We start from the raw sequence: 25,150 nt of genomic DNA on the forward strand, positions 1-25,150 counted from the left end.
GGCTTGAACTCACGACCCTGAGATCAAGAGTCAGACACTTAACCGACTGAGCCACCCAGGTGGCCCTGAAGTTTGTTTTATGTGGCCTCCTTTACTTGCTCTTTGTAATGCCCCTTGTCCTGGCACATAGAGAATGCCATGGCATACAGGCACCAACCTCCAGGAACTAACGCTTGGAGAGAGGAGTGGAGAATTTAGGAATTTAGTTCTGCTGGATCCAGATGCGCCTTGGCTCCGTCCTGCACAGCGAGCTCTCCCCTTTCCCTCTATAAACCTGCATGGCACCTGGTGTGGAGACAGGCACGCTGATGGATTGACCGACAGACAGACTGCATAATTAAATAAGTCCTGAGATACTTTGCTGTGCTCTACCCTACAGGTTAATGGAAACAGCGAAAGAAATGACTCGGGAGTCCTTGCCTATCAAATGCCTGGAAGCTGTCATCCTGGGCATGTATCCTTGAAGTTATGTTTGCTCAAGTTTACTCCATAGATGGTGGCCTCACTGTGGGGCCCATTGTGCCTTTGTTGTCCTAGACTCACAGAGATGATGCCCGTGGTCTCCTTGGGGAAAGTGTCAAGCTCCCCCTGATGCTTCTCTTTAACTTTCACCTTCTAGAGTTGAACCAGATCAGAGCTTGGCTCCCCGGTCATTGTCAATGTAAGCTGTTAGCTGCAGCCTGCACCAGGCCCAGGTCTCAGGCCAGATCCACTAGTCACGAGGAGAATTCCAACTTAGAGGGACGGCAGAGAGAGCATGTATCATTATTTTTTGCATTTATCTGGCATTGCAACAGGATAGACAGTCAAGGGGAAATGGGATTATCCAAACGCATCTCTAGGGAAAATTCTAAGAGTGGGTTGTGGAGGAGACCAAGCAATGGTGTAGAGTCTTAACTCCACAGAATGTAGAGCTGAAACAAGGGTTTGGGCTCTCCCATACTTTCTGTTCCATTTTCCGCCAGACTTCTGGCTCCTTAGCCTGAGGGGAATATGGTCCAGAAAAGCTGTGATGGCAGTAGAATATGATTTGGTAGAAGAGCAAAGAAACTTGCAGTCCTTTGGGGTGGATGGCTGGAAGGGACAGTGACCAAGGAGACGCAGCAAGACATGAACTTGGCAGGTTGTCCCAGGAAAGACCAGGTGGGTTGTTGAGTGCTGTGCTGAGAATTGTGACCTTCCTCCAGAAGGCAAGGGCAGCCCCCGTGAAAGATCAGCAGCAGAGGCACGACACGATCAGGCATGTGTGTTAGAGAGGTGGTTCTTTGGGCAGATTGAAGGGCAGACTGGAGAAGGAGCTGGATCTGCAAAGCCCGTTAGGAGCTGCTCCCTGAGGGAAATGGTGATGCTTGAACCATGGTCCTGGCCAGGGGAATGGAGGTGAGGGGACACCAAGGAGATAGAATTTCCAGGACTTAGAGGCCAACTGAGTGCAGGAGTTGATGAGGAAGAAGTCAACCAATACGGTGATGAAGGCAACCGAGAGGTGAGCTACTTTGACCCAGTAGCCGGGAAGGTGGAGGAAGGAGCGGGGGGTCATCAACACCACCCATGGGCTGATCAGCTCTAAGAGTTAGAGGAGACAAAGGCAACGAGCCCACATTTCCGGCTTGGAAAACTGAGATTGGATAAGTACGCTGCAGCCCAAAGGAAGGGCCTGTGGGGAGAGTCAGATTTATGGGGAGGGGAGTTCAGATTTGAATTTGTTCAATTTGAGACGTGGGGTGTGGTAGGATGTCAGGGTGGGGTATTTAGAGCATGATGCTCAGGAGGCAGCTCTGCACTGGAAATAGAGATTGGGGAGCTGCGAGTGTTTAGGGAGTGGAGGCTGCTGTGGAAGGAGTGAGACGAGCAGAAGTTCAAGGATGACATCTCACCCTTTTTTGGTTTAGTGGGACACGGTGAGCCCGTGACAGAGACGAAGAAGGAAAGTTAGAGAGCTGGAAGGAAACCCAGGAGAGAAAGAGGTTAGCGTGACGTCAGCGGAAGGACCGGTGGCTCAGAATCAGCCCGGGGGCAGTAGGAGAGGTGCAGTCTGTGGGCTTGGTCTCCTGGACACGTTCATGGGAAGGGGCGTTTCTGGCCCTCTGCAGTCTGCAGGGCACTGGCAGGCCTCGTCTGAAAGAGACTGTCCACAGGTGCCCAGGCTGACATTTGAAAAATGGGAGCTTGAGCCCTATTGTGGCCCTTCCCCCACAGTTCTGTCCTACCTCCTCTCCGCTCCTCACAAAGGAGATGAGATGTGTGCCTGGGGAGCCCCGCCGGAGGGCAGAATGGGGTGGAGGCCGCAGATGGCTCCGGGGGCCCTTCTGTGGCAGGAGTCCGCCACAGCTGTGGGGCAGAGCCTCCTGCGAGTTTAATGGGGGTGAGCAGCTGTTGGGGATTTGCTGGGGGGATCAGTGAGGGAGAGCACGAGCCCAGGCCCTTCCCTGGACGGACCAGCTACCTTCAGACTCTGCTGACGGAGGTCTGGGTGCACCTGGGCAGAGGCCATCCTGCTTTACACAGTAGCCGCGGCCCTGTGCTATGTATGAACAGAAGCACTACTTTAGGTTTACTGGGATTAATCAATTCTTTCGGGATTGTGAGGAATATACTTGTGACTGGCCTCTGGGCCTGTCCAAATCAGACAGTGGGCTCTCGGTTTTCCTTTGTTCTTACCAATGTGATGTTTCAGAGAAGTGCCGAGAAGGTGGGGAAGGGTGGAGGAATGGGGCTCACACTGCTGAGCTCAGGGAAATTTGACTCTTGGACACAGACAAGAAACACAGACCTGAATTACAAAAGTTACAGCATCTTTGTCTTTTCTCTTTGCTCTTTGTCAGCATCCCTATGGCCTGCTTTTCTCTCGAGCACAGTGAAGGACATGACTTGGGTCATCTGTCTGTGTCGCCTACAGGCCCCTCTGCGGGTCCTGGGAAACAGATGGCACCTCAACAACTTTGAAACAGGTCAGCTCAGCTGCTGCTTGGAAGCCCGAGTCCCCCGTCTTGTCCTTCCTTGTTTTCTCTCATTTGACGTTAGTCCAGAGTTCAGGATTCATTCAGGAAGAGCCCCTTCATTTGCTCTTGCTTCAGTTCATGTGTGCATGCACACACGTGCACAGCCCTGCCCGCGACAGAGCCCTTTAGTTCATCTTCCAAATCCTGGCAGCAACCTGGGGGGCCTCGCTGACCATGAAGGGGCTTAATCACGGTACTAAAGTGCTATGGCTGATTCTGGTGACAGATTTGTAATTAGAGGCGGGTTAGATGCTGGGCGGATCTTCCAGGACCTTGAGCACGGCTGCTCCCTCAGAAAAGCTCAGGCCACTTCCCTGCCCTCAGCCACACTTCCTTGTCCCCGCCTGCTCTGGGCCCACTTGCTCCAGGTCCCATGGCTTTCCTGATGGCCATAAAGACGGAACAAATCCTAGCGATGGCGACTTGTGACATCCCCTCCTCCCTCCCTCTTCTCCACGTGGCTGACTCTACTTGTCCCACAAGACTAATTTCGGTGTGGTCACCGCGTGGCCTCTTTGCTCTCCCTGGGGGTGCGGGGCTTGTCTCTCTCACAGCACACATCACGCTGGGGTGGTTCTTTTCAGTTTGACCGAGACACCGTGGACGTAGAGCTCTGTGTAAGTTTAAGGTGAACAGCGTAGTGGCTTGACGTACATGTATTGTGAATGTGGGTTTTTTTAATTGCAGTGAAATAGTCATACCATAAATTTACCATTTTAACCATGTCTAAGGCGCAGTTGAGTGACATTGCAAGCATGGGCACCAGCGATCTCTAGAACTTCATCTTCCGCCACCTGAAATGCCACACCCATCGAGTGCTAATTCCCCATTTTCCTCCCTCTGCCCGACCCCCAGCAACCATCATTCTACTTTCATCTCTCTGAATTTGACTACTCCAGGTACCTCAGAAAGTGAAATCATACAGTATTTGCCCTTTTGTGACTGGCTTATTGCACTGAGCCTGATGTCCTCAAGGTTCATCTGTGTTGTAGCACGTGTCATAATTTCCTAACTTTTTAAGGCAGAATACTACTCTGTTGTATGTCATACGCTACATTTGGTTTATCCAGTCATTCATCCGGGGGCACCTGGGTCACGTCACCCTTTTGGCTGTTGTGAACATGGGTATGCACATACCTGTTCGAGTCCTTGCTTTTAATTCTTTTTTTTTTTTTAAAGATTTTATTTATTTATTCATGAGAGACAGAGAGAGAGAGAGACAGAGGCAGAGGGAGAAGCAGGCTCCCCGCGGAGCAGGGAGCCCGATGCGCGACTCGATCCCAGGACCCTGGGATCATGACCTGAGCCGAAGGCAGACGCTTAACCGACTGAGTCACCCAGGCGTCCCTTAATTCTTGTGGGTACACACCCAGAAGTGGAGTTGCTGGATCGTGTGGCAACTCTTTGTTTCTTTCTTTTTTTTTTTGAGGAGCTACCATACTGATCATGTTGTGTCCATTTTGAGTCTGTCTCCCCGACAGGCTTCATCTTTGGCTCCACAGCCCTGCCTGCAGGCTGTCTGGCACAGGAGATCCGCACCCAGTAAGGGCTTGCTATCCTGTCTAAACCAACTAAGGAATGCCCTTATTCCAGCCCCAGAGAACTTACCCCAGAAAACAAGCAGGAATGGACGTCAGGGGACTCGGAAGGTTGTGATTTCACTCCCTTACTGCCAATTAATCTCACAGGAGGAAGTGAAGACAGAACACGTAACTTTTTTTTTTTTTTAAGATTTTTCATTTATTTATTTGAGAGAGAGAGAATGAGAGACAGAGAGCACGAGAGGGAAGAGGGCAGAGGGAGAAGCAGACCTCCTGCCGAGCAGGGAGCCTGATGCGGGACTCGATCCCGGGACTCCAGGATCATGACCTGAGCCGAAGGCAGTCGCTTAACCAACTGAGCCACCCAGGCGCCCAACAGGTAACTTTTTATAGCGAGGAGCCATCTGTGCTTAAGTTGAGGACAGAGGACAGGGCTGACCTCAGTGCTTCTGTTAGCTTCTTTCTTGTAAGGGTACCTGGGTTGGCCCTCACTAAGGCAGTCTTTTTGAGCCTAAGGAAGGTGTGCTCACAATGGAGGGTCATCCTTGCAGCAAGCATTAACGAAGAACTTCTGTGCACCAGGCCTGTGCTACGCTTGGGGACAGACACCAGCCTGCAAAACACAACTCCCGCCCCTACAAGATGCAAACAAAATGCAAATACACAATTACAACGCCGGATGATTGAGCAGCAAGTGCTACAGGGGCTCTTGAGTTGGGGGGGCTACTTAACTCATACTGAGGAAGGTCGGGGAAGAGTGGAAGGAGGGAGGAGAGAGCAGTGGGGCTGTTCTAGTCAGGGTGCCGCCTGTATAAAGAGAGTAAGCCCACACCGTCCTCACTCATGATTCTGATAAGACCCCAAAGATCTCTGCCAGGTTTGAATCCCCTGCACTAGAAGGCTGATGTGTGAGTGAAGCCATAAGAGAAGTTCTACTGCAATAGGGGGTGTCATGTGGTGCAGAGTATGTGCAGTGGCATTTTGTTGAATTGGTCTCACAGCTTTGTAATGTGAAGGTCATTTAAAAGTCATTTAAGACTTCCAGTTATATATGACTTCCCATTATGAGGGAATGTATGTGCCAAGGGCACGGGCGTGGATTCTTTATGGTCTCGGTGTATCCTCCAAAAATGTCTCGGGTTGACTGCGGGTCTATGTGCTGGACCAGGGTGTGGGGGGCATGAAACCAGACAAAGGAATAATGAGCAGGGGCTGAATCGTGGCAGGACTTTGATAAGGGATTTGGACCAAGTCTGAAGAAGATGAGAGACAGTGAAAACTGAAGCAGAAGAGTTGACACGTACCAAATTTTGGCTTGAATAGAACATTCTGGCCTCTGGGTAGAAAGTCCACTTGAGTGGGGGCAAGAAATGGTGAAGACAGATTCTCAGACAGTGGAGAACCATATCCGCTGACTGAGCACTTACCAGGCACAAGCTGCCATGGGGAGCACCTGGATTATTATTTACCTTAGAAACTCCTTGGAGTCACCACTGGTGTTCAGCAGAAAAGTGACACCGTGAGTTTTCAACATCCCTCTCCAGAAATACTGGGTCCTTGCCGGGACTATCCTGGGATTTTGAGATGGGCTGAAGGATGTGGTACTTCTTGTCCAGTGCTCCAGCGTGTGGAGTCAGTGGGGTAGTTACATGACGCTGCACCTGTAGGGTAGCTGGTCCCAAACCGATACAACGGTAAGAGGCTGGGTTGCTCGATCCAAATGGGCTGATAAGTGGAGAAAGCCAATCTGTGATGCCAAGTGCCTTGGGGAATGAGGAGCCTGAGGTTCGGGTGCTGGAGGCAGCTTTCTATGTGGTACCCAAGGCTGTTGGCATGGGTGTGCTGGGGTCCATGAGAGCAACAGATGAGGGGCAGGTGTGACCTGTTCTGATGCCTTCCCTTCCAGATAATCAACCAGTCTGTTCTTGTTTTGGGTTTTTTTTTTAAGATTTTATTTATTTATTTATTTGAGAGAGAGCGATCACAAGCAGGGGGGAGGGGTAGAGGGAGAAGCAGACCTGAAGGCAGATGCTTAACCAACTGAGCCACCCAGGCGCCCCGGTCTGTTTCTTTTACATCTCATTGCCTTGCCTTGATTCTGGTTTTCATTTTCCTCCTGGAACATTGCAGAGGCCTTCAATTCTGGCTCTGTCCCACACACTCCAGCCAGAATTAATGTCTGAGAACGTCATTCCGATTACATAAAAAAAGTCTTTAATACTCATCATCCCTGTAGAAAACCAAGGGAGGGGGAAAAGCCATGATCTTGTTTTGCATTTATTTAATTACTAAAGTAGAAGGCAAGTTTTTCTCATTGTCCCATTTTAATTTGGCTTCAGTATGCACCATAAAATAAGTACTCAAAGATATCAAGTGAATCCTTTCTAAAAGGATTAGTCTGGATAGGTTAGATGTGGGCCTCAGAGGCAGAGGGATGGACACTTACTTTGCCTGTCTGGGCCACTTCCCTCCCTGGGAGTCCAAGCTCTGAATTTTCAAGGCCTCCCTTCTCTTCCTTGACTCAGATGGTCTAAGATACTTAACCAATGGACAGCCTTCCATTGAGCGATTCCCCATCAGCTTTAAAACCTACTTCTCAGGAAACTACTTTCACCACGTTGTGCTGGGGATTTATTGCAATGGCCACTATGGCTCACTGGGCATGAGCCGAAGGGCTGAGCTGATGGACAAGCCGTTGACCTTTCGGACTCTGAGTGACCTCATCTTTGACTTTGAAGACTCCTACAAGAAGTACCTGCACACAGTGAAGAAGGTCAAGATTGGGCTGTATGTCCCCCATGAGCCTCATAGCTTTCAGCCCATTGAGTGGAAGCAGCTGGTCCTCAATGTCTCAAAGATGTTGAGGGCTGACATAAGGAAGGAGCTGGAGAAATATGCCAGGGACATGAGAATGAAGGTAGGTGCTGGGAAGGCGAATGAGTGATGCAAGAGAGTTCTATCCCCAACCTCTGTCTGTCTCCCTCTTGCCTCATGCCCCATGTTTCTGGGATAGTCAAAAGCTTCTTGAGTTTATCTTGCTTAGTAGCCATCCTATTAAAACAAAAAATAGAAATCATTTGCTATTTGACATGGACAATTAAAATTTCTCTTTGTATAGACTACTTCAAACACTGGAGCTGAAGTCAACTTAGATGTTACAGTTAAGCGATGTCTTGGCATGTACATCCTTCTATGAAATCAAATCTAAAATGTTAGTCATTTTAGATTAAGCCTCTCATTTTGTTTTGTTGTTTTGGTCTTTATAATAGGGTGACCAGTCATTCCAGTTTGCCTGAAACATGCCCAGGACATGACATCTTTAGTACTTAAAACCAGGAAGGTCCTGGGCACACGAGGTCACCCTGCCTTATAATCTTTTGCAGAGTGGCATTATGTCTCGGCTTTGCTTTATGTATTGCAATGCATTTTGGCATAAAATTCTGACCTGGTGTCACAATAGCGAAGAATCATTCACTGTGCTGGCTTCATAGAATCTACACTCATAAGCCCCTCTTGCTTCTCCCATGTCACATCCATGGTGACATCATGCCTGCTTGTCCTTGTCCCTCCAGGGCTGTGGAGTCACTGAGAGAAAGCCTGTGTGTACACGGAGGACCCCAGGGGAAAGAGATTTTGCTGACCTCAGGCTTGGTTCTGTTTAGGGCCTGGGGACTTGTCCTCTTCACCCTGAGGAACCTGGAACAGAGATTCTAGAGAAATTGAAACCGCTGTGTGCCTGTGTGTGGGGTGGGAGAGTCAGAGGAAGAACAAGCTGGTTTCTGGGGCAATGTAGGTGGGACTTTGCCCTCACAAGACAGCACCCAGCACCTGGAAGCAGCCCCAGGAGGCTGAGGCATGGGGCTCTGCCTCTCTGCTGTGGAAAAGGGGGCGTGGTGTAATCATTTCAGCCTCTGGGAGGGGGTCCTTTGCTCCTCGCCAGTGCAGACTGAGCGAGGATCATCTATTAGGACTCCCCACTGGAGGTCTTCCAGCTCGGTACCTCCTAAGCCCCGCGATCACGGCAGGCTGGGGGCAGGGATGCTGCAGGAAGACACGAGGGTGGTTTCCTTTCGGAGCCAGTGTGGTAACTCCTCACATCTCCTTCAGATCCTGAAACCTGCAAGTGCCCATTCTCCAACCCAAGTGAGAAGCCGGGGGAAGTCCCTGTCCCCACGAAGGAGACAGGCGAGCCCCCCGAGACGGCTCGGCAGGAGAGACAAGTCGTGAGTATTTTCTCTTCCCCGGCTCGGGGCCCAACACACGCATCCGTGGGGTTGTCCTGGCCCGTGGGGACAAAGGTGTGTCCTGGGCATGGCATCTGAAGCAGACGGAGATCTCTGAGAGGACCACCCCTCGTTCAGGGGGCATCCCTTGGGGAGAAGGATCCACTATGCACATGACCCCCGTTGCTCTGCGGCCGCCGCCTGCCAGTTGTAGACTCAGATGAAGGGACAGGCTCCAGACCGCAAGAGATGAAGGATACCCCGAAACCCTGGCCTCGTGGGAGGAGCAGGGGATGTAGACTTAGGAAGCCTGGGTCTGGGGCCAGCTCAGCTCCTTGTGAGCCCCATGACGTGAGGCCTGTCATGTAAGCGTGTAAACTCTCCTAAAACCCTGTAGCCCTCTGTGCCCGGCAGAAATCACAATCATTCTTTGGATCATGGCATCAGAAATACCTGCAGGCTCCTCCTCTCCCTTGCTGACTCTACCCTCCCCCATCTTAGCCCTGAGGCCAGAGATTCCACACCTACTTCTTTTTTTTTTTTTAGATTTTATTTACTTATTAGACAGAGAGACACAGTGAGAGAGGGAACACAAGCAGGGGGAGTGGGAGAGGGAGAAGCAGGCTTCCTGCTGAGCAGGGAACCTGATGTGGGGCTCGATCCCAGGACCCGGGGATCATGACCTGAGCCGAAGGCAGATGCTTAACAACTGAGCCACCCAGGCACCCCCCACACCTACTTCTTAGGTCAAAATGACTCACTTGAGCACTGACAGATTGGAGAAGCTGAGGAGGCCCAAAGTAACCAGTGATAATCCACTGGCAGATATTTGGGCCATAATTACACAGCAGGAAAAAATACCACTTTTATTAATACCAGCAGTATGCCGGGTCACAGGAGGCTCTCGCCGAGCCAGGGACGGTGTGGAACAGCGCCCGGAGGTCCGGGGTGAGCCTCAGCTCAGCCGCCCCGTAGCCTTGCGGCCTGGGCAAGCCTTTCAGGAGCCGTAGTTTGCTCATTCGTCCAGGAGGGTAAAAATGCTTTCACTGCCTCTCTCTCAAGGAGTCGTAGGATCAACTTAGAAGACATAGTGAGAGCGATTTGTTCATGGTGAACTGCCTTTAATACAAGCATGTCGTTATCGTCACATCAATCCTGTAGAGTAAGAAGGGAGAGTTTTCGTTTTCACTGTCAATGGAAGAAACAAGAACACAAACCAGGTTTGTTATCTTATGCTGTGCTGTAGCTGGTCAGTGATGGGACTGGGGCTGGAACCCAGGTCCCCTGGCTCTGGGAACGGGGAGGGGGACGGAAGTGTTGGTTCTGTCTTTGGAAGAACAGTGCGGGATGAGGTGGTGTCAGTTCCGAGGAAGGTTCTTGGTTTGTCCCCATTCTACTTCCCACTGCTGAACCCAGGGTGCAGAATCTACAGCCAGAGGTGTTGGCTAAGATGACTGGGGTCCAGGCTTGGAAAGGAGAAGGAGGAGGGGGGGTTGGGGAGCTCCTGCAGCAAGAGAAGCTGAAGAACAAGGGGACTTCAGCATGGCTTTGTCCCTTTAGAGAGCAGGATGACTTCAGATTTTTGCAGAAGCCTCTGACCCGAATCCTGCCTCTGATGCTGACCACCACCCTTGCCTCTTGACCCTGACCTTCACCGTAACCCTAGCTCTCCCCCTCTCTGATGCAGTCATCCCGTCATTGGCGTCCCTGAACAAAGTAACAGTTGTCTCAGAGGACTGTGCGTATGTAAACCCTCCTCGGAGGGTCACGAAGCATGCAGCCAGCAACCCAGAAGTGGCAGTCTGGTCACCCAAGAAGCAGGGGAGGGGCCCTTTCCTCTGATTGGTTAGTTTTGCTGCCCCAGGAGGGCAAAGTCTTCCCTTCGGAGCTCGCAGTCTGCAGCAGTCAATAAAGCCCCGCTCTGCCCTCTAAACCAGAGAGTCCTGAGCATGCCACCTGATGCACTGATGCGCGGGACGGCCGTGTGGGGTTTCGGACGAGTGCTGTCGCATCTGTTCTACTTGCATCCACTGGAACTTTGCAGTCCAAGGCCTGTGAAGTTTTTAACCAGAAAAAGTTCCCGTGAGTGCCCAGGGATGGGAGAGCCAACAAGATCTCAGACACTGGCTGTGGAGACAGAAGTCAGAGGACACGCGAGGTGCTGGTGGTCTGAGAACAGTAGGGGAAGAAGGTGCCTTGGAGCCTGGACTGTGGGATTTGAGCCGCTTCTCAGGCATCCCGGGGGAGCATCCTAGAAGCCGCTGAGAATGCAGATCTGGAGCTTGAGGAATAGAGATCATGACATCAGAACCATCTACTTAGAAGTGACAGCTGAAGCGATAGCTGGATAAGTCGGTGAGGAAGGAAGGAAGCGCTGTCAGGCCCTGAGTAGCCCAGAGGAAGAAGAACCAGAACAGGAGATAGGGGAGGAATAGGCAGAGAGGATGGATCGGGAGTGTGAAGGGGCCTGTCCGCACCTGCAGAAGCCAGCTGTGAAGATCTTAGGAGCAAAGGAAGGGGGGAAAATGAGGGAGAGTTTAAGGTCAGGTAGATGAGGACGTAGAAGTTGACAGACTGTGCATTCAGTGGCTTTTATCCTGCTGGTGAAGGAGGTGCGTCATTGGGTGGGAGTGAGGAGGAGCAGGTGGGTTATCTGCACGGGGTGGAGAAGGGGCTGCATGCAGCACAAGGGCCCAGGTGAGGATAGATAGAAGGATCCTACACCCTGTTCTCAAACTTCAGCAAGCCTGGAATCCCCAGAGGGCTTGTTCAAATAGACTTCGGGGCCCCTTTCCCAGTGTTTGTGATTCAGCAGATCTGGATGGGGCCCGAGGACCAGCTGTTCTGGCAAGTTCCTAGGTGATGCTGATGCTGCTGGTCCAGGGACCACTCTTGGAGAGCCACGGTTTGATCAGTCAGAATGGGAGAACTGATTTGGGGGTTGGCTTTAAAAAAAACAACAGAATGTCAAGGTGCAGGCACTGGGTCTGCTGAGGGGGGCAGAGGAGGCCGAGTGTGATTCCGGGGCCCAGCTCTGCCCAGTCCTGCCTGGGCCTCTGGAGCCTGAGGTGCTGGGGTGAGGTTAGAGGGTGTGACCCCGGCCTGACCCCCATGGTTGGGCTCCACTGAAGACATGCTGGTCGGAGCCTGGCTGGTCATTCTTCTAGGGGCCAGGAAGGGAAACTGGTCATGCCCATACCCTAATCTCTGGCTGCTTTGTCACGCAGCCAAGGCAAGGGACCACACTTGCACCTACAGAGGACAGCTCTTAGACTGCCGCAGTTGTGACTGCAAAGCCACTTTCTAGTGTCGGGGCCCCACTCACCCTCATCCCTCCTGTTGGCTGGAAGCAGGAAGTGGGCCCAGGGATGGGGAGAAAGGCAGTAGGGAGAGGGCAGTAGTCACCGGAGGGGTCAGGAAGGAAGACCTGCAGGAAGATGGGGGTTCCGTGCCACCACCGTCTTCCCTCCACGCCCCGAAGTCGATCCCAGCCCCAGCAGGCAGGCCCCAGGGCCACAGAGGTGATGGCTCGTGGTTGAATGAAAACATAAACTTTTCCAAAATGGCAAAGAGTGGCTGTGACCAGCCCCGGAACCCTGCAGTCCTTTCTCCTGGGCACGGCACTGGTTCCCAGGAGTCTCCTTCCACCAACTCTCCCTAGTGGGTCAGGTCTTAGGGATTTTCTTTTTCACAGCCGGGGCGGGGTGGCTTTGGAAGAGTTTGACCATCAAGGGAGCCCAGGTGGCTTGTGGGTTCCTGTGGACCATTTCGTATGAGCAAATCCGGGAAGACGGTGGCCATCCTTGGTAGTTGAAGCCCTTTCTTTTCCGAGTTTGGAGGTCAGGAGGGGTTTCTAGAGGTCAAACATCGTGGCTGAAGTTTGAAGTGGACTGAGGTGTTACAAGGTGTTACTAATTCCTCCTAAATCCTGCTTTCTGAGTTGCAGGGCCTGGGTAGGGGATCACAGGGGCTCGAGAGGACAGAAAGGGAAGAGTTGAAAGTAAAATGAAGGGCTGCATGAGACAGGGAGGACAAGAAGGACCGAAGCACCAAGCCCCTCCCTCCCCCTCCAGATCCCAGCTTCTGCCATTGCCATAGACTAGAGCCCAGGACACCCTGGTTCCTAGAGGTGTGTCTGGAGGAGAGCCTCTTCTCAGCTTCTACCTCTGGCCTTCACCAAGCAGGCTTTTCTCCAGGTGATCTTGATTTGGTGAGGAAATGAGAAAGGGACGCATCTGGTTGTGACCCAATAACTCCACCAAAATTCTGGGCATCCTACGGTAGAATGGCTGGGACTAGGAAGGGCTTGGTGGCTCTGTCACTGTGTTATTTTTTTCAGCATTACATAAGGCCATCAAATCATTTCTAAATGTGTTGGGTGCCATAATGAAGCTTGGGAGTGGCCCAAGGGTGGACTATTACCATAACAGGCAAGAGGCCCATCAGCTGTGGGGCCCCAGCCCCTTTCTATGCTGGGATAATTTTAGTGGCTTTCTATCCCTGCCTACCTCACCCCTACAGCTGCAGCTACTTCCAGCCCTGCATTCCTCTCCATTTTTGCACTGGTCTGAATAATCCTTCTGGAAAGGAAGATCGGTGTCACTGGGTTGACAGAAGAGTCAGCGGGGTGGGAGGGCAAACAGCAAAGGCTGTACGAGGTGTCGGCTCAGGCAAGGTTTCGAGAGGGAAACGGACTCCCCCACCCTCCACCCACCAGTCCTTTTCATCCTCTGCTCCCCTAGGAGTGTTTAAAGCACCTTCCACACAGAGCAGTCAAATGGTTCTAAAAGAGACAAGGAGATCAAGGTTGAGACCCACGTTTTAAAGGCTGGCGTGAACTTCTACCAACTGCTTCCCAATGCTGGGCCTCGGTCCCCTTGCCAGTCGCTTCTCAGCAGCAGCCAGGACACCCTAGGGGACAAGGGTTAGAAATGAGGTGGGAGGAGAGGAGGTTTTTGCTTATTATAATGAGAGATCCCAGGGAGGGGGCAAGGATGGTAAACTTCCTGCAAAGCTCATCCTCCCCCATTAAGAACCTTTCCACTTAAAATGCCAACAGTTCCCCTACGCAGAACCACGAAGGCTCCCTGGGGTCCTTTCTGTCTCTGACAGTCCAAACGTCTTGGCTTACTGCTTATGGCCACAACCCGGGAGCGTAGGCGTGCACGGACAGCAGGTTTCTGGCTGGGCTGCCCATGTCAGCATGAAAGCAGCTCATGCCAATTGGAATGACCACGTGGAACATTCTTCCCAAGTGGGGCAAGAGTCCCTAAGGACCCCTGAGAATGTCTTTGTTCTCTCTCCGCTCTCTGGCTCCTCTTTTACCCCCTCTGTCCCTCCACTGCTCTTCTTTGCTATTTATGATTCTATTCCTCCCTTTTTTTCCCTCTTCGATTTCCCTTCTTGGTTATCTGTCTCTGTGGCGGTTTGTGGCTCTAGGGGGCTTCGCTCACCCCGCTGGAGACCCTCAGGGTCACAGAGGTTACTAAGCCCCATCTTAAGATAAGGTCTCCTTTCACTGCTGGCCCCAAGCTAGACAGTGGAGTTCCTGCTCCCTTCTGTCTTGAAGGATCGCAACGATGCCTCCAGGCAGTTGCCCGAGTGAGGCCATGAAGTCATAATGAAGTCATAGAGAATCAGTTTGATTCCATGGTCTAATCACATTGAAGATATTGTGAATGAGGCCCAAGAAGTCATTCCATTCTTCCATTCCGGATGAGAAAATGTCCCCAGAGGTGAAAAGGAGATAATTTCCTTAGCAAGGAAAGTAGAGGGGAAGCAAAAGAGAGAGAGAGAGAGAGAGGGAGGGAGAGAAGTAGAATGGTTGTGGAAGGAGAGGGAGAAGTCAGCCTCCTGGACGATGTGGAGTTTCCTACTAGAAGCCCAGACAAAGGACTGCTCAGCTTAGCTCTCCTGGGATTTCATAGAGTCTGGGGTCCCTGGGGACGCTTGGAGAAACCAGGATGGATGATGAGTCATATCAGCAAAGACCTCCTGACCTGAGTGAGCAAAGAGGCTCCTGGAGGTCAGACACCATTGGGGGGTGCTAGAGGGGTTCTCCATCACAGCAAGGGGAAGAGGCTGTGCCCTGGAATCTCAGACAGTGGCCTGTGGCTCTTGGTCTCTGGCCAGAGCCTCCTACCTCTGCAGGCCTTGAAAGAAGGGGCAGGGCCTGGAGAGTCTCTGCTGAGCCGAATCTCTTATGCGTGCATAGCAGCTTCAGCTGTCGGCCCGCACCTGCCAGCAGGGTACCTACTGTCCTGGAAGTGGCGAATGTGAGCGAGGAGCAGGATGGGCTTGGAATGACAGTGACAGGTTGGAAGGAACCAGTTCCCCCTCCCATGGCCCTCCAACTGAGGCCTACCCAGACAGGTCATAAGTCCTAACTCGGGACCCAGCCTGACCTGATTCCTGCCAGACTAGACAAGAGAGGAAGGCCTGGGGTCTCTGCTTGAACTTGTAAATGCTGGGCCAGCACCATCCCTGATTTAATCTGTCCCACACACTTAACACTGAGGACCGAGAGGTCCATGTTAGAGTTGCATCCTTACTGTATATCCCTTTCTAGAATCCCGAGTCCACAAGGAATAGAGCTAACCTGGTCTTCCTGGGTGTGTTTGTGCGTGAGGGTGAGTGGGTGAACACATGGGCATGCACACTGCCCACCCTCCAGGGCTGTGACCTCAGGGGACACAGGAGTAAGAAGCATGAATAGATGGGTGGCCCGTGCCTCCCAATCAGGCAGCCCTGAACTGGACATAGATGGGCCGTGTCCCCCAAGTGTATCCTACTCATACGGGAGAAACAAGAGGCAAATTTCCATCAGAACAAAGGGAATGGACCTCGGGTCCAGGGAGAGCAGGAGCTGCTGTTTGTCCTGGTGTAACCCCGAGACCTACAAGGTACTTGGCACAAAGTGTTACTTAATGAAGTCCTGTGGGTGAGTAAGCAGCCAGCAAGTTGCAGGAGCCTTGCTCTCCCCTCCCAGCCGCCACTCAGGCCTGCTGACCCTGCTCCCCAGCAGCTGCTGAGGGGAGGGGGGCGGGGGTTGAGAAGTGGGGGGAGGGGTGCTCCAGACTCAGGCCTTAGTCAGAAGGGCAGAAAAGGGATGGGGGCTGGAGCTTGGGGGGAAGCTCGTAGGCTCTCCTTCCGCGTTACTGCTTCTTTTCTTAAACCCAGTCTCACACAGACACACACCAGCTGGTATGTTCAGCCCTAGGACGCGATGTCCCCACTCGGTCCCCAACATGCTGCCATGAACTTTCTGGTTCTGAGGTTCCTTGTGGCTTCACTGACACCAACATAGAATCTAGCCAAGCTCTCCCTGGACACTGAGGCTGCCTCAGGTTGTGTGCGAGTCTCGAGGGGCCACCGCCCACCCACGAGATGGTTCACTCGCCCCGGACTGTCAAGGTTTCGGAGGGACTTGGATCAAGTCAACGAGTCACAAGCCATATAAGATTGAGACAAACTGGAAAACTAAAAGTCCCATATCTACTCCCAGCTACCTGGAACAAAAGATCACATTGAAAATCGGGAGTGTGGGGGCCCCTGGCTGGCTCAGTCAGTACAGCATATGACTCTTGATCTCAGGGTCATGAGTTCAAGCCCCACATTATACGTAGAGCTTACTTAAAAAAAAATCCAGAGTGTGAATTTCCACCATGTGTCACAAGGATGGAAAACTAAGGTTTCCCTGCTATAGAATACCTTCTCTATGGAACCACCATCCTGTCCTCCTCAACTTACCTCCCCTCTGAACAGCCTCTGCTGTTAGCTAGCTCCAGGAATGCAAGCCTGAGGTTGGGGTGAAGGGGTCACCTGGGACCAGGCCATCCACCCTAAGTCACCCTGGATATATTTGTGACAACAGACGAGGCTGGGATTATCCATTTGTGTGCTGAGAGAAGTGCCCCCCCTTCCTTCCACAAAGTCTATTAACCGGCAACTTAAAGTTCCCTTCCCTGCTTCCCCTAAAACAGAAGGCGGGCTGAAAGCCCTTCACTAGGAAATCCTCGGAGATGTTTTCCCTTGTGTGGACTAGGGAGGGGTTTGGAGACATTGATTGTTCGGTCTAAAATAATAACCGTGGATCTGATGAGAGGTTCTGGGCAAGTGCAGATCTGGCTGAATCATCATCCTGGTGCTTGTGTTTCTTAAAAATAAATCCGTTGCAGAATTCTAATTATAGCCAGGGGAGCGCTTGGAAGAGGTCTCTTCACGCACAAGCTCACCCAGCTCTGGCCCTGAGACGAGCTGCTGGCCAGGAGGGAGCAGGATTTCTGGCTGAGGCCCACGGGCAGGTGGCAGGCTGTGATAACCCACTTATGCCCTCCGCCAGGCCAGGGGATTGCAGCCAGCAGCGCTGGGAGAGAAAAGGGTTTCCTCTTTCAGGCAGTTCACCGGGGATCTCGGTTGAATCCTTTTCTGGCAGTATTAGCCTTTTGTTCTTCCCTGGGTTCTGGATACATAGGGGGCAGGGGGACGGGTGGGCTACAGAGGAAGGGGACAACCTAGTCCCTTTCCTCTGGAAGCCCTCCAGCTCTCTGTGCTTGCAGATCCACATTCAGCTTTTCAAAGTAGGCAGGTTCCCCAAGCGGCTTTGGTAAGATAAATCCTGTCCTGTACAGGAAAACTTGTTAGTTCTTAGAATGTCATCATGGTGACTTGAATTCCTGGCTTAGGACGTTGTTAAAAATATCCCATGATAAAGAGAACATAATGAAGCCCTATCCGCCATTTACATGTTAATGAGAACTTGACCCAGGTTTAATTGAGAACAGGCTACTCAACAGGAGGGATTCATAGCTGAATGGACTGGATCCCTGTTCTCAGTTTGTTCAGTCTCTGAGGCAGGCATGAGGAGTAGGAACCTGCAGGATTCTTTAGCAGATGTACTAGAGAAGATGCCCTAGCATCCGGGGGCGAGAAGTAATGCGTTGCGAGGGAAGGAAGTCAGATACTTCGCGGGAGAAGTGGTGTTCGGGTTGGACCATGGAGGGACAACAAGGCATGGGGTTGGGCATTCCGTGTCATGGTGCAGAAGCCAGGAGTGGTTGTGGTGTCATCCTTCGATGCTTGGGAGGATGCTTTGTGTGGGGAGTGGGAGGATGGGGTCCGTTTGCCTCATGGTTAAGGACACGGGCTCTAGATGCTGGGGAGGAGTTCTGGCTCCACCACTTGCTAAACATGTGACTTTGCTTTAAGCAGGTTCCCTAACTTTCAGTGCCTCGATTTCTTCCTCTGTAAAACGGGTAGGAACAGTATCAACCCCATCAGGTTATGGTGACACTCAGTTAATCCCTGTAAACCTCTCAGAGCAATGCCTGGTGCCTTGTAAGTGCCAACTAAATGGAAACTATTTATAATGGTGATTTCTCAGCACCTGGAAGACCCCGCGGGGGTGGGCAGGGGGCAGTGACTGGCGGAGGTGCTAAGGAAGGGTTTAGGAAAGAGGAGGCCAAAGACCCCCCGAGTTAAAGTACATCTGTTTCCAAGGGAACCAGTAGCAGACCAAGGGTAAAGGTAAAGGGTGAAGTTTTAGGAACACACACACTTGGAAGAGTGTGGTGAACATTCCGTTTCCTGGGGGCCGATGGGCTCCGAAGTGAGAGAGTTCGGTGAGTGGGCGAACACTGGCTTCTGAGGAGGCGGCCTGCCGGTGGCTAAGGTTGTGTGTGGCCCCTCGAGTCTCGCACCCTGCAGCAGGGTCCCAGGCGAGCCCCCATCCCAGGGCCGAGCGGCTAGGCTTCGTCCTCCTGTCGACCCCCGGGCCCTGCAGCCTGTCCTGCCACTGACTTCCCAGCAGGCGCCGTTGGTCCGGGGACCGAGGGAGAGAAAAGAGGTCAGCACAGACCTGCTCCACCACCCGGGAAAGCATGTCAGGCTGGTGTCTTACGAGTGCTCTTCTCACACAGGAAGGGCAGCATGTTTCTCAGAGTTTCGGAGAAGGAGACGTGTAACTCGGTGTTGAGAAAGAGGCCAGGTCGGGAAGAAAGGTGCCGGAACTGGGGTGAGCTCGCTGTTGTATGCTGCAAAGGCCCCTGGGACGGGGATCCTCTTGCTGAGCACGAGTTGTTGCTTACTCTTGACAATGGGAGATGTGAAGAGCCGCCATGGCGTAGGTCCTGCACGGGGTGCAGGGCCCCGGGGAAGAAGACAGACTCCTACCCATGAGTCTCCGGACTTTGTGTAGGGTGTGGCTACTTCTCCCGAGTGGAATTCTAGAGAACTTGCTAGGAACGTGTGCTCACTCCCCAGGTGAACCTTCCTCAGGCCCACTCGGCACCCACCATGACTGGCATCGGACTTGGCGTTGTCTTAGTGAGTTGACGGACGGACGTGATCCCAGTCAGGATCAGGTTTGGTGGCGGGTAAGGTCGGGGTGAAGCTAGGGCTTAGGCGGGGGCTCACCAACGTGGGAAAGTGGCTCAACTGAGGCGGTAGGGGGCGTCTTCCTGCTGGGCCTCTCCAGTGTCCCACGTTGGGGGCCACACTCCAGCCATCACTTCCACAAGACAGGAGAGAGAGCAGGGAAACCCACGAAGGGCACATGCTTCTTGCCTTTGGAAGAGGTGTCTGGTAACCTCCACGTCAGTCTCAGTGGCTACACCTTAGTCCGACGCCTGACCGGTTTTAGAGAGGCTGGGAAACGTGGTTTGTGTTCTGGCAGCTCTGTGCCCGGCTGAAAAGCGGGTTTGTACTAAGGCAGAAGGGGATGGTGGACGTGGTGGGGCAACTAACAGACTCTGCCCCGCAGAGATCATTAAAAGCATCAGATAAAGAAAAAATCCATTCACTGCAAATGTGATTTATATTTGGATAAGGAACATATGTGCACGTAGTTCAACCACCAGGAAAGGTAGTGTGGAAATTATATTTTAATTGTTCTAGGAAATGACCCCCATTTAATCCTTTTGTAAAGCGAGGAATGCATAGGGATACTTGAAGCTTATCCTTCGGCAGGTGAATTTTTTTTGATTGCTGAATTTTCTAAAAGTGGGGCACATGGAGGAGGGGGGAAGTAGATTTGCCTTTCTAACCCCATTTGCCTTAGGGTGATGCTAACTTATGGGGAGTCTACCTGAAGGAGGAAGTCGCATATTCGCTGTTTGAAAAGATGACACACCTCAGGCAAGGAAACAAAACAGACTCTATGTCAGGCTTTTTGAAAAAATGAACTAGAGGGGCCTGGGTGGCTCAGTCATTAAGCGTCTGCCTTCGGCTCAGGTCATGATCCCGGGGTCGTGGGATCGAGTCCCACATCGGGCCCTCTGATCGGCGGGAAGCCTGCTTCTCCCTCTACTTGTGCTGTCTCTCTCCCTCTCTCTCTGTCAAATAAATAAAATCTTGGGCGCCTGGGTGGCTCAGTCAGTTAAGCGACTGCCTTCAGCTCAGGTCATGATCCCAGGGTCCTGGGATCGAGTCCCGCATCAGGCTCCTTGCTCCGCGGGGAGCCTGCTTCTCCCTCTCCCACTCCCCCTGCTTGTGTTCCCTCTCTCGCTGTCTCTCTGTCAAATAAATAAATAAAATCTTAAAAAAAAAAACCCAAATAAATAAAATCTTAAAAAATAATAATTAAAAAAAGAAAGAAAATGGATTAGATACAAATGGACTCTGAACCGGACTTGTCTGCAAGAGCCCTAGTTCTCTCCACGTTAGCGGGCTGAGGACTAGGATCGAGATATAAATTTAAGTTTGAACCCTCAGCTGGAAGTGTGCTCCCATTAGCTGCCAACTCAAGAATGGTCCTTACAGTGGTCCCCGGGGTCCACTCTACCAGTGGCTCTGTTGATAGGGAATGGCCGATCTCTAGGGCACGTACGGCTGGAGGACACCATTGCTCCGGTCAGAAGCCTTGAGCTCTTTGGTACAGTGAGCAGGGGTCTACATGCAAGCAAGTCCGGGGACGTCTGTCGTCTGTCGGCCATATTTGTCAGCATCATCTGTGCACCCCGGGCACCATGAGCAGAGACACAAAGAAACGAGAGGCATGATTCTGACCAGTAAAGCAGGGCACATGGTCACGCTGGGAAATCAGCCTCATGCAACACAGAGATGAGTTAAGTTTACAAGTTCCTTAGTAATGCCAAGTAGCAAGTCAGGGAAGGTTTCTTGACCACTTTGAATAATCAGGTTCAGAGGGGATGTTCATAGGCTGTTGAGGGAAAGGGAGGGAGGGGTGATGAGGAAGGGAGGGAGAGGAGATGGAGGTGGGCAGAGACAGGGAGACAGAGAGAATGATAATATGTAGGCGGTAGAACTTGTTGCCAAAATTTGAGCCTCGTGTCCTTAAGCGGCCCCGTCGACATGAGCTGGCTGTTGATTTCTGGCTCTGTGAGTTGGAGCACCTTCCTGCCGGGGGAAATCTATTTGTTGTTAGGAAGCCCTTCAAAGGATAAACCAAGAAACCAATTATATTTTCATTTTGGTCTCTTTTCTTCAAACACTTAAAACAAGGGTCATGTGTATCCTAAAAACATCTTCAGTCTTCTGGTAAAAATGGCTGAATGTGAAACTTTGGAATTAGAGCTCTCTAGCCATACTGAACCTGCTAAACTTGGTTCATAAGCTCCGTTCTCTCTTATCAGAGAAGGTAGGAGGCTAAGAAATGGAAAAACTGTGAGAGAAGTCGGGAGAATGCTTGGGCGTACTCTTATATCGGGAAATCATTGAGGAGATGTCTTTAATGAAGACAGGTGATGTGCTTACTGATTTTCTTTCTCCAGCTTGAAGTATTTTCTGACATGACTTCACATAAATGCTTACTAGTACTTTGGAAAATGTATTTAGGGAGAAGAGAGGATTTGCCACGGAATGGTTTTCCACATTGACATGCTTTTTCAGATGAGTTGTAAAGGATCCGCCCCAATTTTATGCACCGAGGCCTGGAAGAGTAATCCTCTATCAAAGATAGCCAAGCATCTCTCCGTGCCAATCTGGCACCTGCGAAGTCGTGTAGTTGCTGGGTTTCCCCCATGGCACAAGCACCAGGAAGCCAAGGTTTCAGGGAGAGTCTGGCTGAGGTTTTTAGTTCTACTGGACTACATGTGATTTTTTTAGACCTTTGCAAGGTTTACAGATAACTGGGTTTCAGAAGTTAGTGTGACGGAACGCAGGCTTCAGGCTTCAAGTTGGACAAACTCATTCGGCAACCTGTCAGTGTTTTTCAGCTCTACATTGAAAAGCCTGTGAAAATGTTCCCTACATATCCCATCAAAGTGGACTTGAGAACACGAGGTCAAGCTGGGAACCAAGGCCGGGGGTGGGGTGGGGCGGGGGGCGGGCTGGGGTCAAGCATCTGAAGGGTCAGGAGAACAAAGTCGAGTTCTCTGAATCAAATACTGAGTGATCTTTCTCTATCCCATCTCCTCTCCCCCACCATCTTCCTTTGACCCTTAGGCCTGCACTGCCTGAGAAGAAGGTGGCTGACCTTAGCACGCTGAACGAGTTGGGCTACCAAATCCGAATTTAGGCAAAGCCATATCAGCCAGTAAGAGGGCTTCCGTGGTGCTTCTCTCTGCACTCTACCCCAGCGTCTTTCGGAGGAACTGCAACTATTTATTGAGAACCTGTGGATTTTATTTTTAAGGATTCACTTGGACATGGAATCTGAGTGGGTGGTAACAATTAATGTTGAAACTCACCAAGGGGCCACCAGGAAAAGGCCGAAGGAAGAAACCCCATCGGGGTTGGACTGTCTCCCTCACTACAGATAGAAAGGGAAATATGTAACCGTAGTTTTCTATCTTCCCATTGACCTACTTTTTGTCTCCTTGCTTTTGAACATGATGCCTCCTCACCAGTAGTATATGTTACTGAAACCCTCCCTCCCACTTTTGATATAGTAGGGTAACTCAGCCAGTATTAATGTCTTTTTTCAGCAATAACAGAGGCAAAGGTTGGTGGGATTTTTTTTTAAGCAGTCAATATTACCTCAGCATCTTGACATCAGATATGCAAACTTAATGGGTTTTTTTTTATATATATATATATTCTATTTGTATTGTTTCCCCAATATTTCCAATGGGGATCTCCACAAAGTTTGGAATTTTTTCCTGGTACACACATAATGGGAGTTAAGGTATTATATCAAGTGTTTTACTAAAAAGCACTGAAATTCTTCTGGCAATACAGGAAACTATTTTCAGGACCTTGGAGTTACTTCTTTCTTAATATTTCTTAAAGCATTCACTGACAGCGGTTTTTTGTTCTTTCAAAACAAAAAGCATGATCAGAAGGTAGTCTGTGTTCTGTCACTAACATTTAAACTTTGCAAACTCCAGCAAAAAAAGCACAAGAGGTCATGGCACTGTGACACACATTTAGCAGTATTGCAATTACCTCCGACAATCACACACTCAGAAAGGCAGAGGCCAGGAATCAATCAGCAGAGGCTTGAGAACCAGTTAACCTTTCTGTTTACGTCCATCTGATTTTTAAACTCTGAGTCAGGCCTTGATTCTGAAGGACTCACTGTTGTCAGAGAGGTGTTCTGATGTCTTATATTAAGACCAAATGTGGCATGACGTGATCCCCTTCCAGTCCCTTGCTTTTAAGTACCACTTCATGACATTTAGGAACTGATAATGGAAAATATGATGAATTAGAGAAGCAGAACCTTTTCTTAAATGGAAAAGTCTTCAGGTACAGTGTTCCATCTTAGAGCGTGATGGAGTCCGTGATGGACAGTGTATCTGTGTAACTTCTGACTGCAGACCACACAGAGGAACCCTAGCCGCCAAGTCTGTATTTTATCAACATCAAGAGCATGCTTCCGTTTCATCTATTGTAGCTCAACAGCCGTGCCAACTCGTGAGACCACCGCGCAGATGTAAGTGAAGTCTGCTAGTCAACAGAAGTGTTATCTCAGTTGAGGGCTTCCTCTCTGGCTTTCTTTGCCTGGCTTTCTTTGCCTGATTTTAGAAAGGGGAGTAGAAAAATAATCTGCTCACTGAGATTCTTTACCAGTAAAACCACTGAAGGTGACTCCATCCCTCGGCCGTGTGTGCATGAGCTCACTTTATGCTAAAACTCAATGGCATTAAAAAAAAACAACAACTCATGGCATTCATAGAAAGTGGTATTTTCTTGAAAAAGAAGGAAGTTTAGTGTCCTTTACATGAAAAGGACCAAGTAAGTATACATCTCAATTAGATTAAAATACAGAAGTTAAAAATTCTGAACTTAATCACTTTAAGAATAGTATTCTCAGTTCCAGTTTAAGATGAGGTATCTTTGTATCTCTTCATAAGGCAAACTCATTTGCAGCCTCATGGCCACGTGTACTGAAGTATTTCAATTAGTCAATTCATTCTCCTTCTAAAACAATACTGACTTAGCTCTCTCTGTGAAAAACAAGATATATGTATCTTATGTTTATCAATCTGACACTTTATTATCTCTAATAAGTATACAACTTCTACCACTGCAATCATTCTAAGAGCTTGGAATAGGATTTTCCAAGTATTATTTAAGTACCGTCCCCTCCAAAATATACAATGTCATTAGTTGCATAGCCTCTTGTTTCCCACAAAAAAGGGTAAAAGGATAGGAACACCAACTGTTCTAATATGCTGACTTATAAGCCTTAAAACCGCCAGCTGGTTTGGTGATTCAATTAGTAACCTGATCTTTTTTCCACTCACTTCTTGATTTTAAGATTCAGTCCCCCAGAGCCAGGGTTAGTCACAGAAACATGAAAAGTAATTTAAAATGCTCTTAGTTTTCATTCTATTTTTATTGCCTATGGAATTATGTTGATTTCTGAAAGATGTGAGAAAGGCACCAAACTCTTAAATTCTAGTGCAGGAATTTAATTAAAATGATATTAAGACAAAAACAAAACAACCATGGTTGTTTTGGTAAACCATGGTAAACCATGACATGATTTACCCCCCTCCCCAAAATTGATTTTAAAACTGGCTATTATTCAAAAGATAAAAAATAAAACTATGAGATGATTTGAGTCTAGTTTTTAAAGTTATAAATGCAAGAGAAATTTTATGCTTAAGCCATTATGGGGATATATGCAAAGTTTAAATGGATGACAGAAATCTTGATTTTAGACTCCATGTTGTGCTGTTTTGAGTATACTTTATTTCAGAAAGTGATATTTAGTATTTTCTATACACTTTGAAATCATGAGCATTTCACTTTTTCTAAGTCAATTATTTCATAAGGATTTTATTAATAGATATTGGTAAATAGAACTTTGGAAATCTTAATTCTGTATTCTTACAATACCCAAGGCTTTTGTAAGCTATAGTTTTATGTACAACCTTGTACAGTTTTTTTGACACACAATTCAGAATCTTGTTTATTCTCTTGGACTTTGTTCTGGCCAATACATTTTTTTTAAATCTTTAAGGAAAACTGTGATTGT

General features: G+C 49.9%; 1 protein-coding gene and 1 long non-coding RNA gene across 4 annotated transcripts in view; one reads left to right on the forward strand and one right to left on the reverse strand.

Moving 5' to 3' along the window:
- Positions 1 to 24,107, forward strand: part of VASH2 (vasohibin 2) — a 39,983-nt gene extending 15,876 nt beyond the window's left edge. For 2 of the 3 annotated variants that reach the window (XM_064594172.1, XM_045877199.3), the window contains 4 exons: positions 380 to 454; positions 7,079 to 7,460; positions 8,651 to 8,766; positions 22,168 to 24,107. In XM_064594172.1, the coding sequence (XP_064450242.1) occupies positions 380 to 454; positions 7,079 to 7,460; positions 8,651 to 8,766; positions 22,168 to 22,240 (646 nt within the window). In that variant the 3' untranslated portion in view covers positions 22,241 to 24,107. The remainder of the gene's footprint in view (positions 1 to 379; positions 455 to 7,078; positions 7,461 to 8,650; positions 8,767 to 22,167) is intronic. The other variant, XM_045877200.3, reaches the window with a different exon arrangement.
- LOC135364717 (uncharacterized) lies at positions 9,719 to 13,902 on the reverse strand. The gene is made up of 3 exons (XR_010412291.1): positions 13,585 to 13,902; positions 10,723 to 10,818; positions 9,719 to 9,921 (listed from the first exon to the last, which is right to left on the reverse strand). It is a non-coding gene; the product is annotated as an uncharacterized LOC135364717 (long non-coding RNA).
- Positions 24,108 to 25,150: the final 1,043 nt, after the last annotated feature.

The sequence above is a fragment of the Mirounga angustirostris genome, unplaced genomic scaffold, assembly GCF_029215605.1.
Source record: "Mirounga angustirostris isolate CCGP_5_RB_7025 unplaced genomic scaffold, mMirAng1.0.hap1 SCAF_6, whole genome shotgun sequence".
In the NCBI taxonomy this organism is placed as follows: Eukaryota; Metazoa; Chordata; class Mammalia; order Carnivora; family Phocidae; genus Mirounga; species Mirounga angustirostris.